At 43.4% G+C, this 24,516-nt stretch overlaps 1 protein-coding gene and 1 non-coding gene across 2 annotated transcripts; both read right to left on the bottom strand.

Annotated features, from left to right (window-relative positions):
• Positions 1-2,048: 2,048 nt before the first annotated feature.
• Positions 2,049-23,572, bottom strand: LOC103018018 (zinc finger protein 347-like). Its single transcript, XM_057533548.1, has 4 exons — positions 23,495-23,572; positions 11,615-11,704; positions 8,054-8,180; positions 2,049-4,618 (listed from the first exon to the last, which is right to left on the bottom strand). The coding sequence occupies exons 1-4, from the start codon at positions 23,555-23,557 to the stop codon at positions 3,189-3,191; spliced, it is 1,710 nt and encodes a 569-aa protein (XP_057389531.1). The 5' UTR covers positions 23,558-23,572; the 3' UTR covers positions 2,049-3,188.
• TRNAE-CUC (transfer RNA glutamic acid (anticodon CUC)) lies at positions 6,505-6,577 on the bottom strand. Its single transcript has one exon. It is a non-coding gene; the product is annotated as a tRNA-Glu (tRNA).
• Positions 23,573-24,516: the final 944 nt, after the last annotated feature.

Genomic DNA, 24,516 nt, shown 5'->3' with positions numbered 1-24,516 from the left:
ACAGCATTTCATGAAGAAATATACAATTTCTTCCAGAAAATAGACCATGAATATTTTAAACTCAATTTCTAAGACTACTATTACCATGGTAACAAAAATAAAGGTATTTGAAGAAAGCAATAACTACTAAATCCCACATAAAAAATATGCAAAAATTCTTACAAAATATTAGTGATAGAAATAAGCAATATATAGAAAGAGGGACTCCACTGGTAGTCCAGCGGCTATGACTCCAAACTCCCAATTCAGGGGGCCCAGGTTCGATCCCTGGTCAGGGAACTAGATCCCACATGCTGCAACTAAAGATCCCGTGTGCCACAACTAAGACCTGGTACAGCCAAATAAATAAATATTTAAAACAAACAAACAATATACAGAAAGAACTGTACACGATGACCAAAAGGGGTTCACTTGAGGGATGCAAGGCTGTTTTAATGTTTAAAAAACAATCAACATAAATCACAGTAGCAACAGATTACAGTGGAAAAATCATAGCATCCTATCAATTGATGCAGAAAAAGCATTTGACAATATTCAACACTCAGTTTGAGCTTTGAGAGAAACAGGAATAGAGGGAAATTTCCTCAACTCAATAAAGAACACCTAAGAAAGCTTACCTTACAACAAACATCATTCTTAATGGTGAAAGACTGAATGCTTCCCCCACAGAGAATGGGGATAAGACAAGGATGTCCACTCTTACCATTGTTAGTCAACATGCAATTAGAAGTTACAGCCAATGAAATAAGGGAATAAAAGGAAATAGAAGTGATAAACATCAGAAAGAAGATATACTAGTGTATCCATCAGCAGGAGGTATCATTGTGGTGGTGGGTTGAATAATCACCTCCCGCCACCAAAGGATAGCCACATCCTCACCCCTGTAACCTTCAAGTGTTAAGGATCTTGAGATGAGAGATTATCCTGGATTATCTGATAAACATGGTATAATCAGAAGGGGTTGAATTTGAAGGAGGCAGTTGGACTTGGTCGCATAGAAGCTGCTACTGTGGTGGAAGCAGGACGGAGATAAAAAGATATTAAGATGGTACCTGGCTGACTTTGACGATGGATGAAGTGGCAAAGCATATAAGCAGTCTGCAGAATTTGCAAAGTGCAAGGAAATAAATTCCTCCCTGTAATGTCAGGGTTACGGTTCTGTTAACATACCCATTTTAGACGTCTGACCTGAACTGAAAGAGAATAAATTTTATTGTTTTAATCCACCTAGTTTGTGGTAATTTCTTACCACCTGATGAAATAAAATTTATATTTTAAGGCAAGACAAGAAAAAAATTAACATAAAATTCTGTTTGGGCCTCCTCCCTCCCAAATGTGCAGCGTGCATCTGCATTACACATTAACCACAACTCCTCAAACTGGGAGTGCCTGCCCAACCAACCGGAAAGGTCAAATTTTTTTCCTTTCTTTTGACACTAGCAATTTAACTTCTTAAAAGAATAGCGTTCTTTCCCAACTCTGTAGGGGGTCATGGTGACTTGCTGCTCGCGTTGTATGTACTTACCTGGACTACGTATCCTTGGTGAACTTTATGTAAAATATCAGTATGTCATTTTGATGCACGATCCTTTGTCTCGAAAATGTGTATGACTGTACCTTGAACACTAACAGCTGGAACAGTTCTCAGAGCTTTCTGAGAATCTGTTTCCTGGATTATAGCCCTCAATTTGGCGCGAATAAAATTCCCTTTTTTTTTTTCTTCTTGACAGATAATTGAATTTTCGTCAATAAGCTGCATTAGGAAACTAATGAAATGATATATACAGACAAGTCCAAGTCCAAGGAATCTACGAAAACCTCTAGAATAAGTGAGACTAGTAAGTTCTGAGGATAAAAGATCAACATTCAAAAATCTATTGTATTTCTACATAGTAGCAATTAACACATGGAAACAAGTTAAAAATAACATTTCCTATTATTCAAAAAAGAAAAAGTAGAAATGTGTTAATCAAACAAAACGTTGACGAGATTTTGATGCTGAAATCCATAAAATACTGGTGAAAGAAACCAAAGATCAGACAAATAAATACACATACTACAGCCATTTATTGGAAGGCATAACATAGAAATGATGTCAAATGATCGCCAACTCATAGGCTTAATGCATTTTCTATCAAGATATTTTGTAGGCACAAACAAGATTTTTCTAAAACTTACATGGAAAGGCAAAGGAACTAGAATAGCTAAAATATCTGAAGAAGAATAAATTGGTTGGAATCACTCATTCAATTAAAAACTTCTAGTAAGATAAAAAGTAATCAAAACTGTTATTTGTGGAGTGAGACATACAGAACGATGGAACAAAACAGAGAACCCAGAAACAGCCCCACACAATTACTTCCAACTGAGTTTTGACAAAGGTACCAAGAAAACTGAATGAAGCAAGAATCTGAAAAAATTACACCATATCAACTGATCTTCCATACTAGGGAAAAAAAATGAAATAATCTCCACCAAAACTTCACACCTGTACAAATATTAGCTCAAAATTGGTCATAGCTTTAAACGTGAAATGTAAAACCATACTACTTTAAACTATAAGAGATTTAGAAAAGAAACCATAGGATAACATCCTCAGGATCTATCTATATATCTACCTAAGTTTTAACATATTTTGACTTGTAATTTTATTCTGCAGTATGCAATATTTCAGACTAAACTTGAGACTTAGTTATTCCTCATGTGAATGCTCTGATGTGGATTCTGTTGTGAAAAGTCTTGAAGAAATTTTAAATAGCCATTACGTTTGTAAAGTTTCTTTCCATTATGAATTCTTTGGTGAATCCTGAGGGGACACTTGCTTAAAGGCCTTTCCACATTCAGTAAATTTCCCTGGTTTCTCTCAGGTATAAATCCTCTCATGACATCAAAGCCATGAATGTTTAATAAAAAGCCTTCCCACATTCATTACACGTGTAAGGCTGCTCTCCAGTAGGAATCTTGCGATGTTCTGTAGTTTTGATCTACGGATAAGAGCCTTTATACACACATTATGTTCTTGTGGCTTCATCAAAGATGTATATTCTGATGTCTAGTCAGTTGCGAAGTCTGTACAAGTCCTCTGTCCTATATGTTACCCTGATGTAATTTCTCTTTAGTGTGGACTCTCTAGTGTCAATCCATGCTTGAACTTGTATTATTTTGCCACACTCGTTACATTGGTCAGGTTACTCTCTAGCATGAATTCTCCGATGACTTACGAGGCTTGAGTTTTGAGTGAAGACCTTGCCACACTCACTGCATTGGTAAGGTTTCTCTCCAGTGTGGATTTTCTTATGTCTGTTGAAGTTTGAGCAATGAATAAAGGATTTGCCGCACTGATTACATTTGTAAGGTTTCTCTCCGGTATGAATCCGGCGATGACTAGGAAGGCTTGAACTCTGACTGAAGACCTTGCCACACTCATTACATTTGTAAGGTTTCTCTCTAGTATGGGTGACCTGATGATAAGTAAGACTTGAATACACACCAAATGCTTTGCCGCACTCGTTACATTTGTACGGCTTCTCCCCAGTATGAATTCTCCGATGACTTACGAGGCTTGAGTTTTGAGTGAAGACTTTCCCACACTCACTACATTTGTAGGGTTTCTCTCCAGTGTGCATGACCTGATGTCGAGTGAGGTGGGAGCTCTGATTAAAGGCTTTGCCACATTTATTGCATTTGTATGGTTTCTCTCCAGTATGAATCCTGCGATGATTAGTAAGGCTTGAACTCTGACTGAAGACTTTGCCACACTCATTACATTTGTAAGGTTTCTCTCTAGTATGGACGACCTGATGATAAATAAGACTTGAATACACACTAAAGGCTTTGTCACACTCGCCACACTGGTAGGGTTTCTCTCCAGTATGAATTCTGCGATGACGTACAAGGTGTGAACTGTAACTGAAGCCCTTACCACATTCCTCACACTTGTGATGTTTCCCTTTTGTGTGGATTCTTCGATGTCTAGTGACATGTGAGCTCTGATTAAAGGCTTTGCCACATATATTACATTTGTAAGGTTTCACACCTGTGTGGATTACCTGATGGTTAGTGAGTTGTGAGCCATGATTAACTGCTTTGTCATACTCATCATATTTGTAAGGTTTTTCCCTAATGTATGCTTTCTGGTCTTGTGTGAGTAATGAAGAATGCCAGAAATCATTCCCATATTCATTAAAAATGTTGGTTTGGACACTCGGAAGAATTCTCCGAAGTACTGAAAATGAGGAACCACTGTTGTTAGACTTCTCAACTTGATGATACTCATAAAATTGCCCTTCATTTGGAAATATCTGCAGTTCAGCCAGATGTGACTGAAAGCTTAGTCCGAGCTTGTTTTCAATAGGCTTGTTTCCTTCATCTCTTCTACCATGTTGATCTCTTCTACCAGTGAGATTTTTCTTATGGGTGACAGGCACTCCTCTGTAATTTCTTTTGTCACTTCTCCACTGGTACTCAAAGTCACGCATATTTCTCTGGATTTCCCTATAGCCATAGTCCTCAGTCTCACAGCTTTCATGTCTTTCCAACAACACTGTTTGCAACATTTCCCCTGTATGACTGTTCTCTTTTGGTGCTGATTCCTTGATCACACATTTAAGAGAGGTATCTACAAGACATAAAGAATCGTATGTCTCCTATTAATTACAGTTTGGAAAGAAATATTTCATATTGAAGAACATAATATTATACCAGAAGTACTACATATTTTGAACAGTTAAGAAATGTTGCAACCATGATCTTCAGTTTTTAGGAACACAAAGGGAATGAGATTCTTTCATAAAGAAAGGGTGGGACTTCCCTGGTGGCACAGTGGTTAGGAAGCTGCCTGCCAATGCAGGGGACATGGTTCGATGCCTGGTTCGGGAAGATCCCACATGCCACAGAGCAACTAAGCCCATGCACCACAACTACTGAGCCTGCATTCTAGAGCCCACGAGCCACAACTACTGAGCCCATGTGCCACAACTACTGAAGCCCACGTGCCTAGAGCCCATGCTCCACAACAAGAGAAGCCACCACAATGAGAAGCCCACGCGCCGCAACGAAGAGTAGCCCCCGCTCACCGCAACTAGAGAAAGCCCACGTGCAGCAACGAAGACCCAACGCAGCCAAAAATGAATAAATTAGGGGAAAAAAAAAAAGAGAGAGAGAAAGGGTGATTACATGTATTTCAAATTAATTTTAGGGAAGCCAACTTTAAACAATCAATGGCTGAAACACCCACAGTGTACCCATGTTAGCCCTGAAAGAAGTGGTATTTTTGTACCATGACCCCAAAGCACATACCACTTCACAGAAAACATATGGCGGTTTCAGATTTGAAGAGATAAAGATATTACACATATCTACTGCACATCGATTGTGCACCAATAAATGCTAAAGCACAGTACTCTAATGGTAAATAAGTCATAACAATTTTAACTAATGAGTAATATAAATAAATGGCAATTTAGAAGTAGAAATGAAGTTTAATAAAACGATGTTATAAAAATACAGTAATTCTCTGAATACCAGTTATAAAAGTTGTAGAACTATATTCACTCAGAATGGCCATTCTGCAACACTAACCAGTGATGTGAGTCAGTTATACTGCATGATACCCACTGAAAAGCCATCATCTATAAGTCATAATTAAAATTAGCAAACAGTGATAAAACATGATGGAAAAGGACATGGAAAAGAATGTATATACGTGTAGGCATAACTCAGTCACTCTGCTGGACAGCAGTAATTAACACAACATTGTAAATCAACTATACTTCAATTAAAAAAGAAAGAAAATTAGTAAATAAAACATTCTAGTAACCTATGATAAAATCAGGGTATAAATAATAAGTAACCGCAATTATACAAAACTATTGTTTGTGAAATTCTCAACAAATCCTTCTGAAGAAAAAAAAAAGCAAGGGCTTCTGTTCCAGAACCAACACAAAACGAGAACTGAAATTTACATTAAGACCACTGACTTTTTGAAAGAGAAAGACAAATACCATGTGATATCACTCATATGTGGAATATAAAATATGGCGCATGGGACTTTCCTGGCGGTCCAGTGGTTAGGACTCTGTGTTTTCACTGCCGAGGGTGAGGGTTCAATCCCTGGTGGGGGAACTAAGATCCTGCAAGCCACATGGCAAAAAAAAAAAAAAAAAAAAAAAAAAAAGGCACAAATGAAACAGAAACAGACTCACAGACATAGAGAACAGACATGTGGTTGCCAAGAGGGAGGGTGAGTGGGGGAGATATGGATTGGGAGTTTGGAATTAGCAGATGCAAACTACTATATACAGAATGAATAGACAACAAAGTCCTACTGTACAGCACAGGGAACTATATTCAATATTGTGTGATAAATCATAATGGAAAAGAATATAAAAAAGGATGTATATATATATGTATAACTGAATCACTTTGCTGTACAGCAGAAATTAACACAACACTGTAAATAAACTATACTTCAATTTTTTGGCCAAGCGGCTTGCAGGATCTTAGTTCCCCAACCAGGGATTGAACCTGGGCCCTCAGCATTGAGAGTGCAGAGTCCTAACCACTGGACCTTCAGGGAATTCCCAACTATACTTCAATTTTTAAAAAGTTTTTTAAAAAAGACACTGTTAAGAAAATGAAAACACCAGCTACAGACTAGGGGAAAATATTTGCATGATAGATATCTCATCATGGACTTGTGTCCAGGTTATACAAAGAACTCTCAAAACTAAGAAAACAAACAATGTGTTTTGAAAAATAAGCAAGGGAACTATATTCAATAACCTGGGGTAAACCATAATGGAAAACAATGTGAAAAAGAATGTATATATATGTATAACTGAATCACTCTGCTGAACAGCAGAAATTAATACAACATTGTAAATCAAGTACACTTCAATTAAAAAAAAAAGAGAATAAAAAAAAAGTTAAAAAGCGTAGAGGCTAGGGAGTAATGGGCATGTGGGCAGTGTTTGTACTTGCCAATCTGTGGGAAGATAAATGTATTCGGACACTTAAAATGTTGACTTAGGAAAAAAGAGAAACTGACTTAGCAAGTAGCATAATATTGTCCCATTCTTAACTATAGGACATGGGGCAAAAAGGAAGAGATCTAAAAGGGAGGGAGTGCAGGGACTTCCCTGGCGGTCCAGTGGGTAAGACTCTGCGCTCCCAATGCAGGGGGCCTGGGTTCGATCCCTGGTAAGGGAAGTAGATCCCGCATGCATGCCGCAACTAAGGAGCCCGCATGCCGCAACTAAGACCCAGCGCAGCCATCAATCAGTCAATCAATGGGAGGGAGTACAATGATGAGGGAAGAAACCAGGTCTAGAAACACAGAGTAGAATAACTGCTGCCTGGGGCTGGGGATTATGGAAATGGGGAGAGGTTGGTAAAAGGGCACACAATTTCCGTCATAAGATGAATAAGGTCTGAAAATTTCATGTAAAACGTGATGACTATAGTGGATAATACTATAAAACTGAAATGTGCTACGAGAGTAGAACTTAAGTGTTCTCCCCAAGAAAAAAAAAAAAAGTAAGTATGTGAGGTAACGTATGTTAATTAACTTGATGGGAATCCTTTCACAATGTATATGTATATCAAATCATTGCGTTGTACGCTTTAAATATATTACAATTTTATTTGACAACTATACCTCAATAAAGCTAAACAAACAATTTCAAAAATTCACCACTGATTGTCTCCTTCTGAACGCAGAGAGCGTAGTATAATATGCAGACATCTAGCTCTCTTCCAAGAACTACTGAATCAAAAGCACAGGGTTAGAAAAGGGGGAACTGGATATTTTAAGTTTGCCATAAGATTTTATGCATATTTAAGCTCTGGAATCACCCTTTATCATGAAATGGGAAGATCATACGAAGAAAGGACAAGTTCAAAGTCTTCATGCTACATTATGAAGCTTTTCATTTCTGAATCAACAGGGCTTTGATCTTAGGCAGGCAGTGTAGGGGTTCCCAAGAGGCACACAAAGGAAAATGCAAAGATACCCAAGGATAGGTCCCGACTTCTGGAGGGAAGTTATCCTCACCCAGGGAGAGCAGGTTCCTGTAGGTCTCCAACATCACGTCCCTGTACAAGGCCCTCTGACCAGGGTCCAGGCATTCCCACTCCTCCTGAGAGAATTCTATGGCCACATCCTTGAATGTCAACTGTGCCTGAAATGAAAACACATTTCACCAACGGGCCATGAGGAGAGTCCTTAATTTCACACAAAATGAGAAGAGGAGAGAGAGGGGAAAGGATCGATTCGACTGAAGTGAGTATTGTTACAGATCCACTTAACGGTATTTTTGAGCAAGTTATGTGTCCCTAATTTTGGTTTATTATACTTTTCCATAAGAGGTTATGATAGCCTCTAAATCAGTGTGGATTTCCCATTTTTGTGGACAATACAAGAAACACATACACACAATCAACACAGGATTATCTGTATAGAAATGTGAGATACTCTCCTCATACCAAGTGATATTCAATGTCTAGAGGAACAAAAGCAGGAATGACATCTTCAGAGATGACAATGTCTATAGTGACTTTAAAGAAACTGTGATGACAGCAACAGTAATCTCAAAAAGTGTTTGAACACTTCTCATGTGCTACGCATTCCTCTAAATGCTCTGCATGTACTAACTCGTATAATAACATAATACCAAATTTAAAAATATCTGACCCAGCGATTCCACTACTGGGCATATACCCTGAGAAAACCATAATTCAAAAAGACACATGCACCCCAATGTTCACAGCAGCACTATTTACAATAGCCAGGTCATGGAAGCAACCTAAATGTCCATCGGCAGAGGAATGGATAAAGAAGATGTGGTACATATATACAATGGGATATTACTCAGCCATAAAAAGGAACGAAATTGGGTCACTTGTAGAGACATGGATGGACCTAGAGACTGTCATACAGCGTGAAGTAAGTCAGAAAGAGAAAAACAAGTATCATATATTAACGTATATATGTGGAATCTAGAAAAATGGTATAGATGATCTTATTTGCAAAGCAGAAATAGGGACACAGATGTAGAAAACAACTGTATGGATACCAAGGGGGAAAAGGGGGAGAGTGGGAGGAATTGGGAGATTGGGATTAACACATATACACTACTGATACTACATATAAAATAGATAACTAATGAGAACATACTGTATAGCACAGGAAACTCTACTTAATGCACTGTGGTGACCTAAATGGGAAGGAAATCCAAAAAAGAGGGGATATATGTATATGTACAGCTGATTCATTTTGCTGTACAGTAGAAACTAACACAACATTGTAAACCAACTCTACTTCAATAAAAATTAATTTAAAAAACTTAAAAGAATCTAAAAAAGAGTGGATATATGTATAACCGATTCACTTTTCTGCACACCTGAAAGTAACACAACATTGTAAATCAACTATATTCCAATAAAATTAAAATATTAAAATAAATAAATAAACAAAACAGAAACAGACTCACAGACATAGAAAACAAACTTAAGGTTACCAAGGGGAAAGGTGGGGTGGGAGTGGGAATAAATTAGCAGTTTGGGATTAACATACACACACTACCGTATATAAAATAGATAAACAACAACGATCTACTGTATAGCACAGGGAACTTTACTCAATAGTCTGTAATAACCTATACGGGAAAAGAATCTGAAAAAGAATGGATATATGTATATGTATAACTGATTCACTTTGCTGCACACCTGAAACTAACACAACATTGTAAATCAACTATACTCCAATAAAAATTATTTTAAAAATATATAAATAAGTAAAATTTAAAAAAACATAATAAAAAGATCTGGTCAGAGAGGGGGGAGGGATAAATTGGGAGTTTGGGATTGACAATGCACACAGTGCTATGTTTAAAATAGATAACCAGGGACTTCCCTGGTGGCGCAGTGGTAAAGAATCCACCTGCCAATGCAGGGGACATGGGTTCAAGCCCTGGTCCAGGAAGATCCCACATGCCACGGAGCAACTAAGCCTGTGAGCCACAACTACTGAGCCCGTGCGCCTAGAGCCCATGCTCCGCAACAAGAGAGGCCACCGCAATGAGAAGCCCGTGCACCGTGAAGAAGAGTAGTCCGCACTCGCTGCAACTAGAGAAAAGCCCATGCGCAGCAACAAAGACCCAACGCAGCCAAAAATAAATAAATAAATACATAAATTTAAAAAAATAAAAAATAAAATAAGGGGGCTTCCCTGGTGGCGCAGTGGTTAAGAATCCGCCTGCCAATGCAGGGGACACGGGTTCGAGCCCTGGTCTGGGAAGATCCCACATGCCGCAGAGCAGCTGGGCCCCTGAGCCACAATTACTGAGCCTGCGCGTCTGGAGCCTGTGCTCCGCAACAAGAGAGGCCACGATAGTGAGAGGCCCGCGCACCGCGATGAAGAGTGGCCCCCGCTTGCCACAACTGGAGAAAGCCCTCGCACAGGAACTAAGACCCAACACAGCCATAAATAAAAATAAATAATAAAAAAAAATAAAAATAAAAAAAATAAAATAAAATAAAATAAAATAAAATAGATAACCAACAAGAACCTACTGTATAGCACAAGCGACCCTGCCCAATACTCTGTAATCACCTAAATGGGAAAAGAATTTGAAAAAGAACAGATACCTGTGTATGTATAACTGAATCACTTTGCTGTACACTTGAAACTAACACAACATTGTTAATCAACTATACTCCAATATAAAATTTAAAACAACTTTTTTAAATTAAAAAAAAAAAAAAAGATCTGGTCCCATCCATCTTAAGGTAGAGACAGCTGTGTCACAGACATTCTAAGAAATTTGCCTCAGGTCAAACTGCTAAAGATGGTAGAACAAACATATAAACCCAGGTGTTTAGATTCTGAATTTAAACGTAAAGAATTTAAGTCATATAAAAGCATCAAAGGTACACTGACAGAGGGTTCCCTGAGGAAACTTGAAACAAGTTCAAGGCTAACAACCTAGAACTACATAAAATGTCATCATGCAGACATGCAAACACACGCACATACATGTTACTCTTTTTATAACTATTTAACTCATTAATGTCATAGTGTAGAAAAAATTTAACACAATGAAAAATACTTAAGATATAATTTCAACAACTAAATAATATATAACTTACTTATTTATTTATTTATTTTTAATTTTTTTGGCTGCGCCACGCAGCTTGTGGGGTCTTAGTTCCCCGACCAGGGACTGAACCTGTGCCCCCCGCAGTGGAAGCGTGGAGTCTTAACCACTGGACCACCAGGGAATCCCATACCTAACTTATTTAGAAATAATGGTATGTATTTTATAAAAACCACGGGCTTGTGCATCCAAGCACTCATGCAGACACATATACACACTTAAATTTACTGAAATAAGAGTTGTCTCTCGATGACCACAATGGAGCTTCTTCAAGTTCCACGTCACTGGGTCATCATGAGGCAGAATCTAAGTGGAGATGACAGGCCCTGAGGGAAGGACCTGGGTGGGTGTGAATGTACAGGTGTCAGGCGGGATACTTCAGAGTCAGACAAGATCGGCGAGTCCAAAGAAGGGCATTTCAGGAAGGACAGAGAAATCAACTGAGAATATGACTTTACCTGAGAAAGAGCCATTCCAGACTCCTCTTTCTTTCCTCTTCCTCCTCTTCCGGGCTTCTTCCTCAGGCAATATGAGTCTTTGAAGTCGACCTTTAAAGTGGAAAAGATGGTGTTTAATGCTTGGAATCAACACACCCGCTTCCTGAGTCACCACCACACACACAGGGAAGACCTCAGCATGCGGAACAGACAGTCCCCTGCTGCCCACGGTCCCAGGAGGGACTCAGGACAGTAAACTCCCACACAGAGACCAACACGGGAGTTTCCCACCCTTTCCTTCAGATCAGGCTCCCCTCCTGGTGAGGCCCCCATGTACACAGCAGCAGCGGGCACCTCAGCTGGACCCGACGACCCCCTGCAGGTCACAGACCAGCCCTGGTCCATCCCCACGCGGAGCAGAGCCCCCTTGCCTCTCCCAGAGGCTAATCTCAGCCTCAGGAATGGAAGATGCAGAGCCCTGGCGCTCAGTGCAGGACACAGACCAGAATCACCTGGGGGCACTCTAAAACATTTCTGGGGCTATGCCCCACCCAACTAAATCTGAGGACACTCTTTGATGGGGGAGGGGTAAAAAACACGTATGTGCAAAATGCCTCATCCATCTAACGTGAAGCCGGGGCTGAGCACCACTCAGAGGGGGCAAGCCGAGCCCGTCTCCCACCTTCTTTCTGTCTCTTTTCGACCCGTGGTGAACTGCTGTCACCAGGACCCAGCTGTGGAAGGGGAAGGGGCAGAAGAAAACACGTCAAGCACGCATCATGGACCAGAGGTGGGGGGGAGGGTGTGGCTGGCATGTTAAATGGGAGGGGGGTGGTCAGAGAAGGCTCCACTCAGACGCTGACATCAGACCAAAGGCCTGGGGGAGGACGCGTGTTTGCCACCTGCGTCTCCTGAGTCCGATAGTTCTAGGCAGAGAGACACCCCCGCGAGGGCCCTGAGAGTACAGACTTCATCCCTGGAGAGGGAAAGAGGGCTGGGTGGCTGGAGCAGGGTGAGGAGGAGGAGGCGGGCGGGAGGGGAGGTCCGAGAGGCACGGCGGGAAGCTGATGAGGAAGGGCCTTGGTCTCCAAACACGTTTCTCCCATCTCTCAAAAGAATTTTAGAAACTATGTATTGTTTCTCTCACTTTAAGTAAACATCTAATATTTCTTTTATCTTATACATTAAAACACTTACAAATAATGTAATACATACTTCAGATCATGCCGAGATATTCACAGGGTCGCCCTTAACTGAGATGTGGAGGACGGCAGAGGGAACAGGGCTGGGGGAGGTCAAGACCAGTTTCGGACAAATTAAGGTGGAGATGCCTGTTAGACGTCCCCAGCAGAGATGTCGAGGAGACAGCTGGACACAGGATTGACAGTTACAGGCAGAGGTCTGGATGGAGAGGATAAATTGCAAGACACGTAGGTGGTGCTAAAAGCCATATGACGAGATGATGAGGAAAGGCAGCGGGTATAGACAGAGAAGAGGTTCCAGGACTCAGCCTTGGGATGCACCCACATTCAGAGACCGGGGAGGTCAGGAATTCAGCAGAGGGAACTAAGAAGGGAACAGGGAGGGGAGAAAAGTATAAAACAAATAGGTAGATAGGCTTATAAAGGTTAGTGGGACGTCCTCAAACCCATGGAAAAAAAGTGTTTCAAGGAAGAGGGAGTGAGGACCTGTGCCACCTGCTGCTGACAGGAAAAGCAAATGTGCGCAGGAAGTTAAATACTGGATTTAGAAACGAGGTCATACACTGTCGGTGAGAATGTAAACCGGTGCAGCTACCATAGAAAACAGTATGGAGGTTCCTCAAAAACTAAAAATAGAGTTGTCATATGATCCAGCAATCCTGCTTCTGGGCATATATCCAGACAAAACTACAAGTCAAAAAGATACATGCACCCCTATGTTCAGAGCAGTATTATTCACAGTAACCAAGACATGAAAACAACCTAAGTGTTCACTGACAGATGAATGGATAAAGAAGATATGGTGTGTGTATACACACACACACACACACACACAATGGAATACTACTCAGCCATAAAAAAGAATGAAATAATGCCATTTGCAATAACAGGGATGGACCTAGAGATTGTCACGCTGAGTGAAGTAAGTCAGAGAAAGACAACATATAATATCACTTATGTGTGGAATCTAAAATGACACAAGGGGCTTCCCTGGTGGCGCAGTGGTTAAGAATCCACCTGCCAATGCAGGGGACATGGATTCGATCCCTGGTCCGGGAAGACCCCACATGCCGTGGAGCAAATAAGCCCATGCACCACAACTACTGAGCCTGTGCTCTAGAGCACGTGTGCCACAACAACTGAGCTTGCGCACCTAGAGCCCATGCCCTGCAACAAGAGAAGCCACCGCAATGAGGAGCCTGTGCACCGCGATGAAGAGTGGCCCCTGCTCACCGCAACCAGAGAAAGCCCGCGCGCAGCAACAAAGACCCAATGCAGCCAAAAATAAATAAAATAAATAAATAATTTATAAATAAATAAATAAATAAAATATGACACAAACTCATCTACAAAACAGAAACAGAATCATGGACATGGAGAACAGACTGGTGGTTGCCAAGGGGAACTATATTCAATATCCTGTATTAAACCATAACAGAAAAGAACATGAAAAAGTACAGATATATAAAAATGAATCACTTTGCTGTACAGCAGAAATTAACACAACATTGTAAATCAACTACACTTCAATAAAATAAATTTAAAAAAAAAAAGAAACGAGGAGGTCATCAGTGACTCTGAAGAAGAAAGTGTCAGTGACACGGAGGATGCGAAAGCTTAATTGGATGAGGTTCAAGTGAAGAACTGAAGAATATAAACAAGTTTTTAGGGCCTTGTGCTCTGAAACGGAGCACAGAAAAGGGGTACTTACTAGAGAAGGAAATGTAGTTAATAGAGAATGTCTTGTTTTAAAGACGGAAGAAAGGAGTGAATAAAAACTTTGGGGAGGGTGTTTAAGATGGACAATACCACCATTACAAATGACCAAAACACTGGGGTTAACACATACACACTACTATGTCTAAAATAGATAACCAACAAGGACGTACTGTATAGCACAGGGAACTCTATTCACTATCTTGTACAAGATAGTGAACAGAGTTATTCTTTTCTATAACAGAAAAGAATCTGAAAGAGAATATATATATATATATATATATATATATATATATATATATATATATATATATATATATATATATAAATAACTGAATCACTTTGCTGTACACCTGAAAGTAACACAACATTGTTAATCAACTATACATCAATAAAAAAACACAAACAAAAAAACAATACAAAAACGACAACAACAAACGACCAAAACAATTGCTGAGATAGGCAAACTGAAGATGCAGTGGAGGAAGGATGCCATACTGTCTGGAGACTGTGAGTGGGGCTGGCAACTGGGGCACAACTGCCAGGTCAGACACACAACAAGGGCTACTCGTATGCCCTCTGGTGTGGCCTTCATTCTGGGGGACTGATTAGCCTTCATCACAAGTGAGGGGGGAGCTGACCAGGAGCAGAGGGGGAGGGTGGTCAAGCTGAGAGTCCTTCACTCAGATCACTCTCCTCCCTCTCAAAAGGTGGCAAGTGCAAGTTCCGCCAGGATCGCAGTGAGCTGATCCACAGGTGGCTGCCACAGGAGGAGAGGAGAGATGCACGTTAGCAAAGAAAGAGGCTATGCTCGGCAGAAAGAGAAGAGGCCTCCTGGCTGCCCAGACTCCGCAATGGAGGAAGGATCCTGGTGTGTAAATTCTCACTTTGCTATGACATTGGCTTTAATGGTCACAGCCCCCAATCCCAGGGTCTTGGGATTGTGCAAACTGAGGGTTGGACAGCAGGAAGTGTGTGTGTCTGAACAGAACATTAGAGAGAACGGCGGAAGGCCTGAAGGGAGGGGACACAGGAGAGGCACAAATAGACAAACCATGTTTCCAACCTCAGGTCACTCACCTGCGGAAGCATCACCTTCGCTGTTCTAGAGAAGAGAGCAAAGGGAGAGGGAGAAGGGTGCGCTGAGGGCAAGTGTGTTGGTCGGAAAGAAGATACCCTTTCTCTGAATATGAGCCCACCGGCTCACGCTGTTCTATACTAGTCACTGCTGAAGAGAGGGTCCCCCAGTGAGGATGAACAGAGCTTCCCCTTGTCCAATTCCCGAGTCTCCCTGCCACTACCAGGGCTGTCGCCCCCGAAAGCCAGCACTCCCCATCCTCTCCCCAGCTGCCTACCCAGGACCTCGCGCTCCCCCTCGCTGAAGGTATATCCTTGTTGCAGAGTGAGTTTGGAACATCTGGCCTCTGTGCTCGCCCAGGTGCACGGTGACGCTGCGTGGCTGGGTGGGTGGTGGTACGCGTGACCAGCAGAGAGTAATCCCCACTGGCCCAGCAGCAAGGAAGCTAGGCTGTATCTTTTCAAGGAGAGTGTGACCTAGACCTAAAGATCCTCATACTAAGTGAAGTAAAGCCAGACAGAGAAAGACAAATATCGTATCGGTTATATGCGGAATCTAAAAAAAAAAGAAAAATATACAAATGAACTGATTTACAAAACAAATAGACCCACACAGAAAACAAACTTATGGTTACTGAAGGGGAGAGGAGGGGGGAGGGATAAATTAGGAGTTTGGGATTAAAATATTGACTACTGCATATAAAACATGTGACCAATAAGGACCCACTATATAGTACAGGGAACTATACTCTTTATTTTATAGTAACCTATAAGGGAAAAGAATCTGAAAAAGTATATATATATTCTTATATATATATTCTCTATATATATGTATAAAACTGAATCACTATGCTGTATACCTGAAACTAACACAACTATAAATCAACTATAGTTCAAAAAAAAAACCAAAAAGAGTGAGGAGCCTTTCTGCTGCAGGTGTTTCGCTGGGGTGTCACTGCCCTCTGATTTTTCACAGATCTTTCCCTGCATCATGGCCCCCTTGTAAGCTCTCTTTTCGTGTTTTGCCTACCCACTCCCAGTAAGTTCTCCCTAATGGAAACCATCTGCCAGCTGAGCTGTTGAACCCCTTCTGGAATCAGATGCTCTTACAAACTCCCATGGGGTCTCACAGCCTCCCCAGATACTCCATGATGAACCCCGCTCCTGCTATGAAATCCCACAAGCCCCAATAACTCATGAACTCACAACGGAATAACACATAGAGAGACACCCAAGGACCTACTGAAACAAGACATCATGTCTTCATTCATAATGACTCCACCCCAAACACTGGCACGACCAAAATCTACCAAAGAAAAAGAGATGTCTACAAGGATGCACATGCCCCACTGAGACGCCAGCATCTTTCAGAAACACTCCGAATTCTCACGTGAGTCTTCCAAAATGCGTGTGAAACCTTTCAGCCTTGCGACTCAAAATAACCCCAGATACCAAAGGTACCCCCCAAATATGCTCTGAGACGTTCCCTATAAATCCTCTGGGTTGGGCAGTGATTCCTGCAAACCCCACGGAAGTCACCGTGTGGAGTGGGTGCTGGGGGGCGCCCGCTAGATCCAGCCCCTCAGGACCAAGGCACCCGTCCTCCTGCACCCACAGCTCCCTGTGGGCTCAGCACAGGCCTTGGTTCTAACGTTGCGGGATATCGTTTCTCTCGGCCGAATCCCACTTCCGTCATTCCTCAAGTGTGCCCATGAGTTTCCCCGTTAAACCCACATATGCAAATCTCAGTCTTGGCATCTGTGTCCCAGTGAACCTGACCTAAGACAGTGGCACCCCAAAACGCGGCCCCGTAACTACCCATTAACCCATTTCCACGTGCTCTTCGCAGATCTTAGACTACCTTGCCAACACTTCCACACACCCCTTTAATCCCGCAAACACACTTGGGACAGGTGCACACACTATTCATTGGGCTTATCTAGAGGCCCACTCTAGCTTCCACGGCCCTTCTGTAGAGGCCTACGGACTCCCCTCCACTTCCCCCCTTTTCTACTCCGCCTCCACACGAGCAAACTGGACTGAAAATCACAGGGACCTCTGGACACAGACAGTGCAGTACTGCATGCAAACTGCAAACAGAAGGACACTGGGCCTTCAGTATGGAGGCCAAGAAGTGAGCCCTGCTGGGAACACCTGCCCGCAACCGGGGACAACACGCATTCCGGTTTTAAAACAGTTGAGGGAATTCCCTGGTGGTCCAGTGGTTAGGGCTCCGAGCTCTCGCTGCCGAGGGCCCGGGTTCGCTGCCTGGTCGGTCGGGAACTAAGATCCCACAAGCCGAGGGGTGTGGCCAAAAAAACCCCCAAAAAACCCACAGCTGAAAATTGGCTGTAGTGAGTTCAGTGAGGATGTCAGAGAGAGAGAGAGAAGCCCCAGATCTCTTCGAAGAGGCTACCATTGTCTCGTCTTCTCCCACTCACAGCAACTTAGAGGAGTCCCTACCTCTTAAGCGGGTGCCTCTTTCATGCCCCCTTAGGTTCCTGACCTTGTCCCCACCCTTGCTGAAGGGAAATTAGGGTCCCTGACTCTGAGAAGGTGAGCTGGTGGAAGGCAAAGCTCCTGCCCAAGATGGTAACTGGTCCCTGGTGACACGCACAGTCTGGAAGCCCTGGGGTTTATAAAGTAAGACAATGACACAGCAGGCCGAACGTGGGGACACCTCAGCACACTGGGTGAGGACACCAGGTACTCAGGGATTTGCTCCTTTTTGAGTAAAATAAGGAAGCACAGGTGGTTTAGATTAACTGGTGCTGAAATTTCCAGAAGCAACACGGCACCCATCCTCATCCCTGCCTCTTGATCTATGCTGAGGAGTACTCAGCCCAACCCACAGCCCGAGCGTCGAAGCCCAACCCCAACGTAAGAGGCGGCAGCTGTTCTGTAAGCAAGATAGACTCTGTGCCCTCCAATGGAGGGGAAACGGGAACGACTGAAAATAATCAACAGAGAAGAGCATTTCTGTTATGAGTGACCGATCTGGAAACAATAAAACCAGCATTAACGTGACAGATATTGCCTGGTGAAGGGAACCTTACATGAATGGCCTGGAGGGGTGGCAACACATCTCTAAGCCTAGACCTAAAGGAGGAGAAAGGGCCAGAGCCAGGACGATTTAGGGACACAGGGTAAGAGCAGGGACTTAAGACAGAAAAGGTTTTGGTGTCTGGGACCAGAGAAACGGCAAATGTGACTGCAGCAGAATGAACTGTGAGAACAGGGTCAGCGCCCAGGATGAGGCTGGAGACCCTGGCAGGGCCCTGAGGAGGACACAGGGCTGAGCAGCCACAGGGAGGAGTCGGGATTTTGTCCTGATGATGAGGAGAGCTAATGGAGGATCCAATGCCAGGCAGTGGCATGATTTACCCACAGACTTACCCCTGATAACTCTAAGGCAGGGATAAGCCCTCGAAAGATGGTCTCGCTGTCTGAGCCCGTGCCCCTGCTTCCAACCTTCCCCCCTCCACCCTCGTTTTGGAGGATTAGGACCCATTAAAAAAATTATCATGGCAACTGGGCACTCCATCCAAGAACTGCCACACGCAGACACACACTGAATCTTACTAACCATTTCAGGGGTTGGTATCACTCAGATTCAGAGCTGCTGCTTTAGCCCATCATCTCCTCGTTGACGTGGGCTCACTGGGCCCCGGAGAGGGGGTCATTTCATCAAGTTACCCTGAGAAGGTCTGAGCTGAGTGAGCAGAACCAGACGGAACTGAATTCTGAAAAGGTGGCCCGGAGGGGCCAGTGGGCAGAGTTCAGCCTTATTGATCTCCCTTAAAAATTCCAGGACTGGGACTTCCCTGGTGGCGCAGTGGTTGAGAATCTGCCTGCCAATGCAGCGGACACGGGTTCGAGCCCTGGTCTGGGAGGATCCCACATGCCGCGGAGCAACTAAGCCCATGCGCCACAGCTACTGAGCGTGTGTTCTAGAGCCCGCGAGCCACAACTACTGAGCCCGCGAGCCACAACTACTGAGCCTGCCCTCCGCAACAAGAGAAGCCACCGCAATGAAAAGCCCGAGCACTGCAACTTAGAGTAGCCCCCACTCACGTAACTAGAGAAAGCCCGCACGCAGCAACGAGGACGCAACGCAGCCATAAATAAATAAATAAATTAATTAATTAATTAAATTAAATTAAAAAAAAAAATTCCGGGACTTCCCTGGCGGTCCCGTGGTTAAGACTTCACCTTCCAACGCAGGGGGTGCAGGTTCGATCCCTGGTCGGGGAGTCGGGATCCCACATGCCTCGCGGCCAAAAAACCAAATAATAAAACAGAACCAATATTGTAACAAATTCAATAAAGACTTTAAAAATGGTCCACATCCAAAAATCTTAAAAAAAAAAAAAAATTCCAGGACCATCTTTCACATGCCTGAGCAAAGGAAACTTCTATTTCAAGGTCCGATCACATTGATCTCAAGCAATGAACTCCTCTTTTCCAGAAAAATCACAGTAAAACATTTACAAAGTACATAATTCTGAACATAGCAATTGCTGCTGACAGCACTGCTAGAGGGTCACTTACAGAAATAAGCTCTGAGGAAATTTCTCCATCATGAACTGCTGGGCTCTGTTGGAAGAAGGTTCCAGGTCAATCCAGACCATCCTTCAACATTTGCAGAGAGCGGACAAGAGGGACTTGAGGGAAACATCTACTTGGTAGCTCACGGCTCACTATTTTAATAGGTCACATAAAAATTTAAAAAATGGAATTTTACGGTAGCAGGTTAAACTAGGTTTAGACTGTTAAGACAAAAGATCATTGACACCCTTACCAAAGTATACATTGGAAGAAGCTAAATTTATTTACTAGAGTCCAAAGAATATTTCCGACAAAGAGCAGAGAGCCTGCAGGCCTCAGTCTGTACTGGACACAATTTAAAAGGAAAATAGTGCAAAAATTGAAGGAAAAAAAAAATCTAATGAATTATGTAGTCAAATTTTTTAAAAATGAAAGTATGTCATATTTTGAAAAGAATGCCATGAGCTGCTTATAGAAGGCCGCCAGAGCTTATGTCAGAAGTTAAAAATTATTTATAGAAAAGTGTAAACTGAATAAACAAAGATTTCTTTCAAGCTTCAAAAAAAGCAATGTATTAACTGTAAAGGAATTAGGAAGAAAAAAGTAAATCTATTATGAAAAACAGCACTTTTAATGTTCCTTTAAAAAGGCACCATGGGGACTTCCCTGGTGGTCCAGTGGTTAAGACTCCACGCTTCCAATGCCGGGGGCACGGGTTCGATCCTCGGTCGGGGAAATAATATCCCACATGCTGTGTGGTGCGGCCAAAAATAAAAAAATTAAATAAAAGCTTTAAAATACAAAAAATAAAATAAAAAGGCACCATGTAGGGACTTCCCCTGCGGTCCAGTGGTTAGGACTCTGCGCTTTCACTGCAGGGGACATGGGTTCGATCCCTGGTAGGGGAACTAAGATCCCCGAAAGCTGCGAGGTGCGGCCAAAGACAAACAAACAAAGGTCACCACATAGTGACAGTCATTTCTTGCCCTCCTTCTCATCTCCCTGACCCTCCACCCCATGCTAGGAAAAGGGAAGAGGGTGACCCACAACCGAGTCAAATCACTGCTCCCTCAACTGCAAATGGAAGTTATCTTCTGATACAAATAATTACAAAATGCACAAGCCTTTTAGAAAGGAGTTTTGCAAATGTCATTTTCATGCATATTTTAACCACATTTTCAATGCACTATATTAGAAGTCACAAATAAATATATCTCGCCACTTCATCACCCACATCCAATCAACTCACCACTCATCTGGCTCCCTCTCTTCACAGCTACCTGTTTCCCTCTCCCATTATTTCTGTTGGCTGTTCTGTGTTTTCCTCTTAGGTTTTTTGCTCATTTTGGTCTCCTCCCCTGTCCTGCCGTTTCTCCCCTTCTCTGTCTTATTCCTCCTCTCACACCTGTTCTACTCCATTCTGGCAACTTGTTTCCCCTCTTGTTGCTTTCCGCCCAGTCTCCCTGGATAGTCTCAAATCTTCATGTATTTCTGCCTCTTTCTTTTCCCCCATCTTTGCTCTCTGTTATGTTCGCTCTTTTCCTGTTACACCCGACACGTCCCCACCCTCTGGCACCCCCGGCTTGCTCTGCTCCTCTTGTCCCCCGTTGCCCCTTCTTTCTGTACCAGCTCAAAGTTGCTGCCCAACTCTTTTATCCGTTTTCCCCACTCTGGGTAAAATGCCCCGCGTCTCCCTTTATTATCCACGCTCGTCTTGCTGATCAAGGGCCTCCTCTCCCTATTTTGCTCCCCTTCATCTCCCTAGAGGACCCTCCACACACACTCTAAATAATCTGTATCTTCTTTTCTCCCCCTGCTATTTTCTCAGTTTATTCTTTCACTCTGTGAAACACAATAAGGAAAACCTCATCAATCTGGAGGCTTTAAGGGAAAGCCCTCAGGCCCTACCACTAGAAGTCAATTACAAAGGCCCACAGGAAGACATCAATTACAGATCTCAAACAAGAATTATTCTCCTAGCCGCCCAGCAACAAACCCAGCCAATGGGAAACGCCTTGCGAACTCCAAACTCTCCGCTTCCCTCCAAGGGACTTTTGTTCAAAACCACCACTCCCAACTTCCTCCTTTTTCTCTATAAAGCAACATTCCTCTCCTTGACTTGTTGGACTTGCCTATGGTGTTTTGCTACTGTCTGCCTGTCATGTATTGCAATTCCTTAATAAACCCATTCTGCTGGTAAAATAATTGGCTATTTTTTAGGGCAGTAACTCTGTCTCTTTGCAAGTTCATCCATCTATCCTTCACTTTGCCATCTATTTATGGTTCTCCCTCATTCTTCTTTTCTCATTTTCCTCATTCTCTCAGTGGGTCTGTGCGTCATTCACCCAGGAATGGGATGTGTGGATGAAGAACGTCTCCTGCCATACCAATTAAACAAAGGACGTTGCAGCCATCAAGCCAAGAGCCACTGCAGCCACCCCGACTGTACTCCCTAAGGGGATTCAGGGTGGAGAAAAGCAGGATGCCGGCCCTAGATAGCTAAGGTGCGTACCAAAGGAAATGATTTCAGTGAGCCCAGACTCGCATCTTCCCATACACAGAAAAGCACTAAATTCATTAACTTGAGATGTCTGTTTTTCTTAAATTAACTAATCTTTTGATGTTCTCACTACCCGGTTTTTGTTGCAAAACCCCTATATACCCTGGCTCCTCCCTAACCTCTTGGGAGCGGTCCCTCAGAGCGATCTGAGAGGCTGTCTTCTGGGCTTAAGTCCTCAGATCTGTCTGCCAAATAAAACGTAATTCTCAACTTCTAGGTGGTGTTTTTTTTTTTTTTAGTCAACAGATGGGATTAGATGCCCGCCTATTAATTCCACATTAATAGAGCACATTATCCAGTGGGGTAGAATTTGGGACAGAAAAACTCTGGGTGACTCAAGACAGGCCCTTTTTTAGCCTCTTCCCCCAATGTAAGGTGAGAAGAGGCGGTGACTAACAAGGGGAGGCCTGGGGAGCGGAAAGACCCGGCTGAGGAGTGTGAGAAGTGAAGGGAAGTGGGTGTGTTTAGGAAACGGAGCGGACTCTCCAGAATCCCAGGACCATAAAGAGGACGCGGCCTCTGCTGCAGCGGGGCAGTTGGCGCTGCCCTCCAGGGGCAGAGAGGGCGAGTCTGAGGGGCGCGCAAGGCAGGGATTCAGCTCGCGCATTTCAAAAAGAAAGAGAAGCGGCACCTCCCTACCCCACCCCTTCCCCCTCCCCCCTCTCACTGGCGACTTCTGCATTTACTTTGGGTGGAGGAGGAGTGCCAGGATTTTAAGATCCCGATAGACCCTCAGACCCAGGTATGGAGGACGGGGTAACGCAAAGCGCAGGTTTAAACAAGAAAGATGAAACTCACGATCCCGTAGGGCGACCTTCGCTCCGCAGTAACCGCTTCCGGGGTCTGCAGGAAACTGCGCATGAGCGCCAAGGGAAGAGGCGGGGCAACTTGGAGGCGGGGCCTGGGCTGGGCGGGAACGTAGAGACGTAAAAGAGGCCGGGCTTGGGCGGGCCCAAAGCAGGGGTGGAGCCAAAGCAGGGGCGGGGCCAGAGTTTCGCTTTCAGTGCCTCTGGGTTTTCAGGGTTTGGAAGTGCTTTCCTGTTTCTTCTATGTAGCCCTGTTGCTTCCTGCTTACTTTAAGTTACTGTTGAAACAGAGCAGGACACTGTCGGGCCCTACCGGGTACAGATCCTTTCTATGTCCCCCTTCTTGTTTATAGTAAATAGGCTTCAGCCTCCTAGACCTTCCCTCAGTACCAAAAGGCAGATTCACATAGTTGCTAATCAGAGAAGTAAGGGCATGCAGAAGCAAAGCAGGAGCAATCAAGAAATAATAGTGCAGAGATTAAAGCAGGATCCTGGTTCCTTCTGAAGGAATATATACATAACAATATTTTTGAGTTCTGCAGGAACTCAGGTCCCACTCAGGTGGAGGATGGTAACTTAAGGCTAAGCGCAAGATTCCTGGACCCCGCCCTGTTAACTCACCACCAACCAATCAGAAGAAAGCCACACACCCTGCAGCCCTCACTCCAAATTTTGCCTATTAAAAACTTCTCCCTGGGGCTTCTCCGGTGGCGCAGTGGTTGAGAGTCTGCCTGCCAATGCAGAGGACGCGGGTTCGAACCCTGGTCTGGGAAGATCCCACATGCCGTGGAGCAGCTGGGCCCGTGAGCCACAACTGCTGAGCCTGCGCGTTTGGAGCCTGTGCTCCGCAACAAGAGAGGCCGCGACAGTGAGAGGCCCGCGCACTGCGATGAAGAGTGGCCCCCGCTCTCCGCAACTAGAGAAAGCCCTCACACAGAAACGAAGACCCAGCACAGCCATAAATAAATTAATTAATTAATTAAAAAAAAAAAAAAGAAAGAAAAACTTCTCCCT

Source organism: Balaenoptera acutorostrata, chromosome 19, assembly GCF_949987535.1.
Source record: "Balaenoptera acutorostrata chromosome 19, mBalAcu1.1, whole genome shotgun sequence".
NCBI lineage: Eukaryota > Metazoa > Chordata > Mammalia > Artiodactyla > Balaenopteridae > Balaenoptera > Balaenoptera acutorostrata.
Note: the sequence above shows the minus strand (reverse complement) of the source record. Positions and strands in the feature narration are given on the sequence as shown.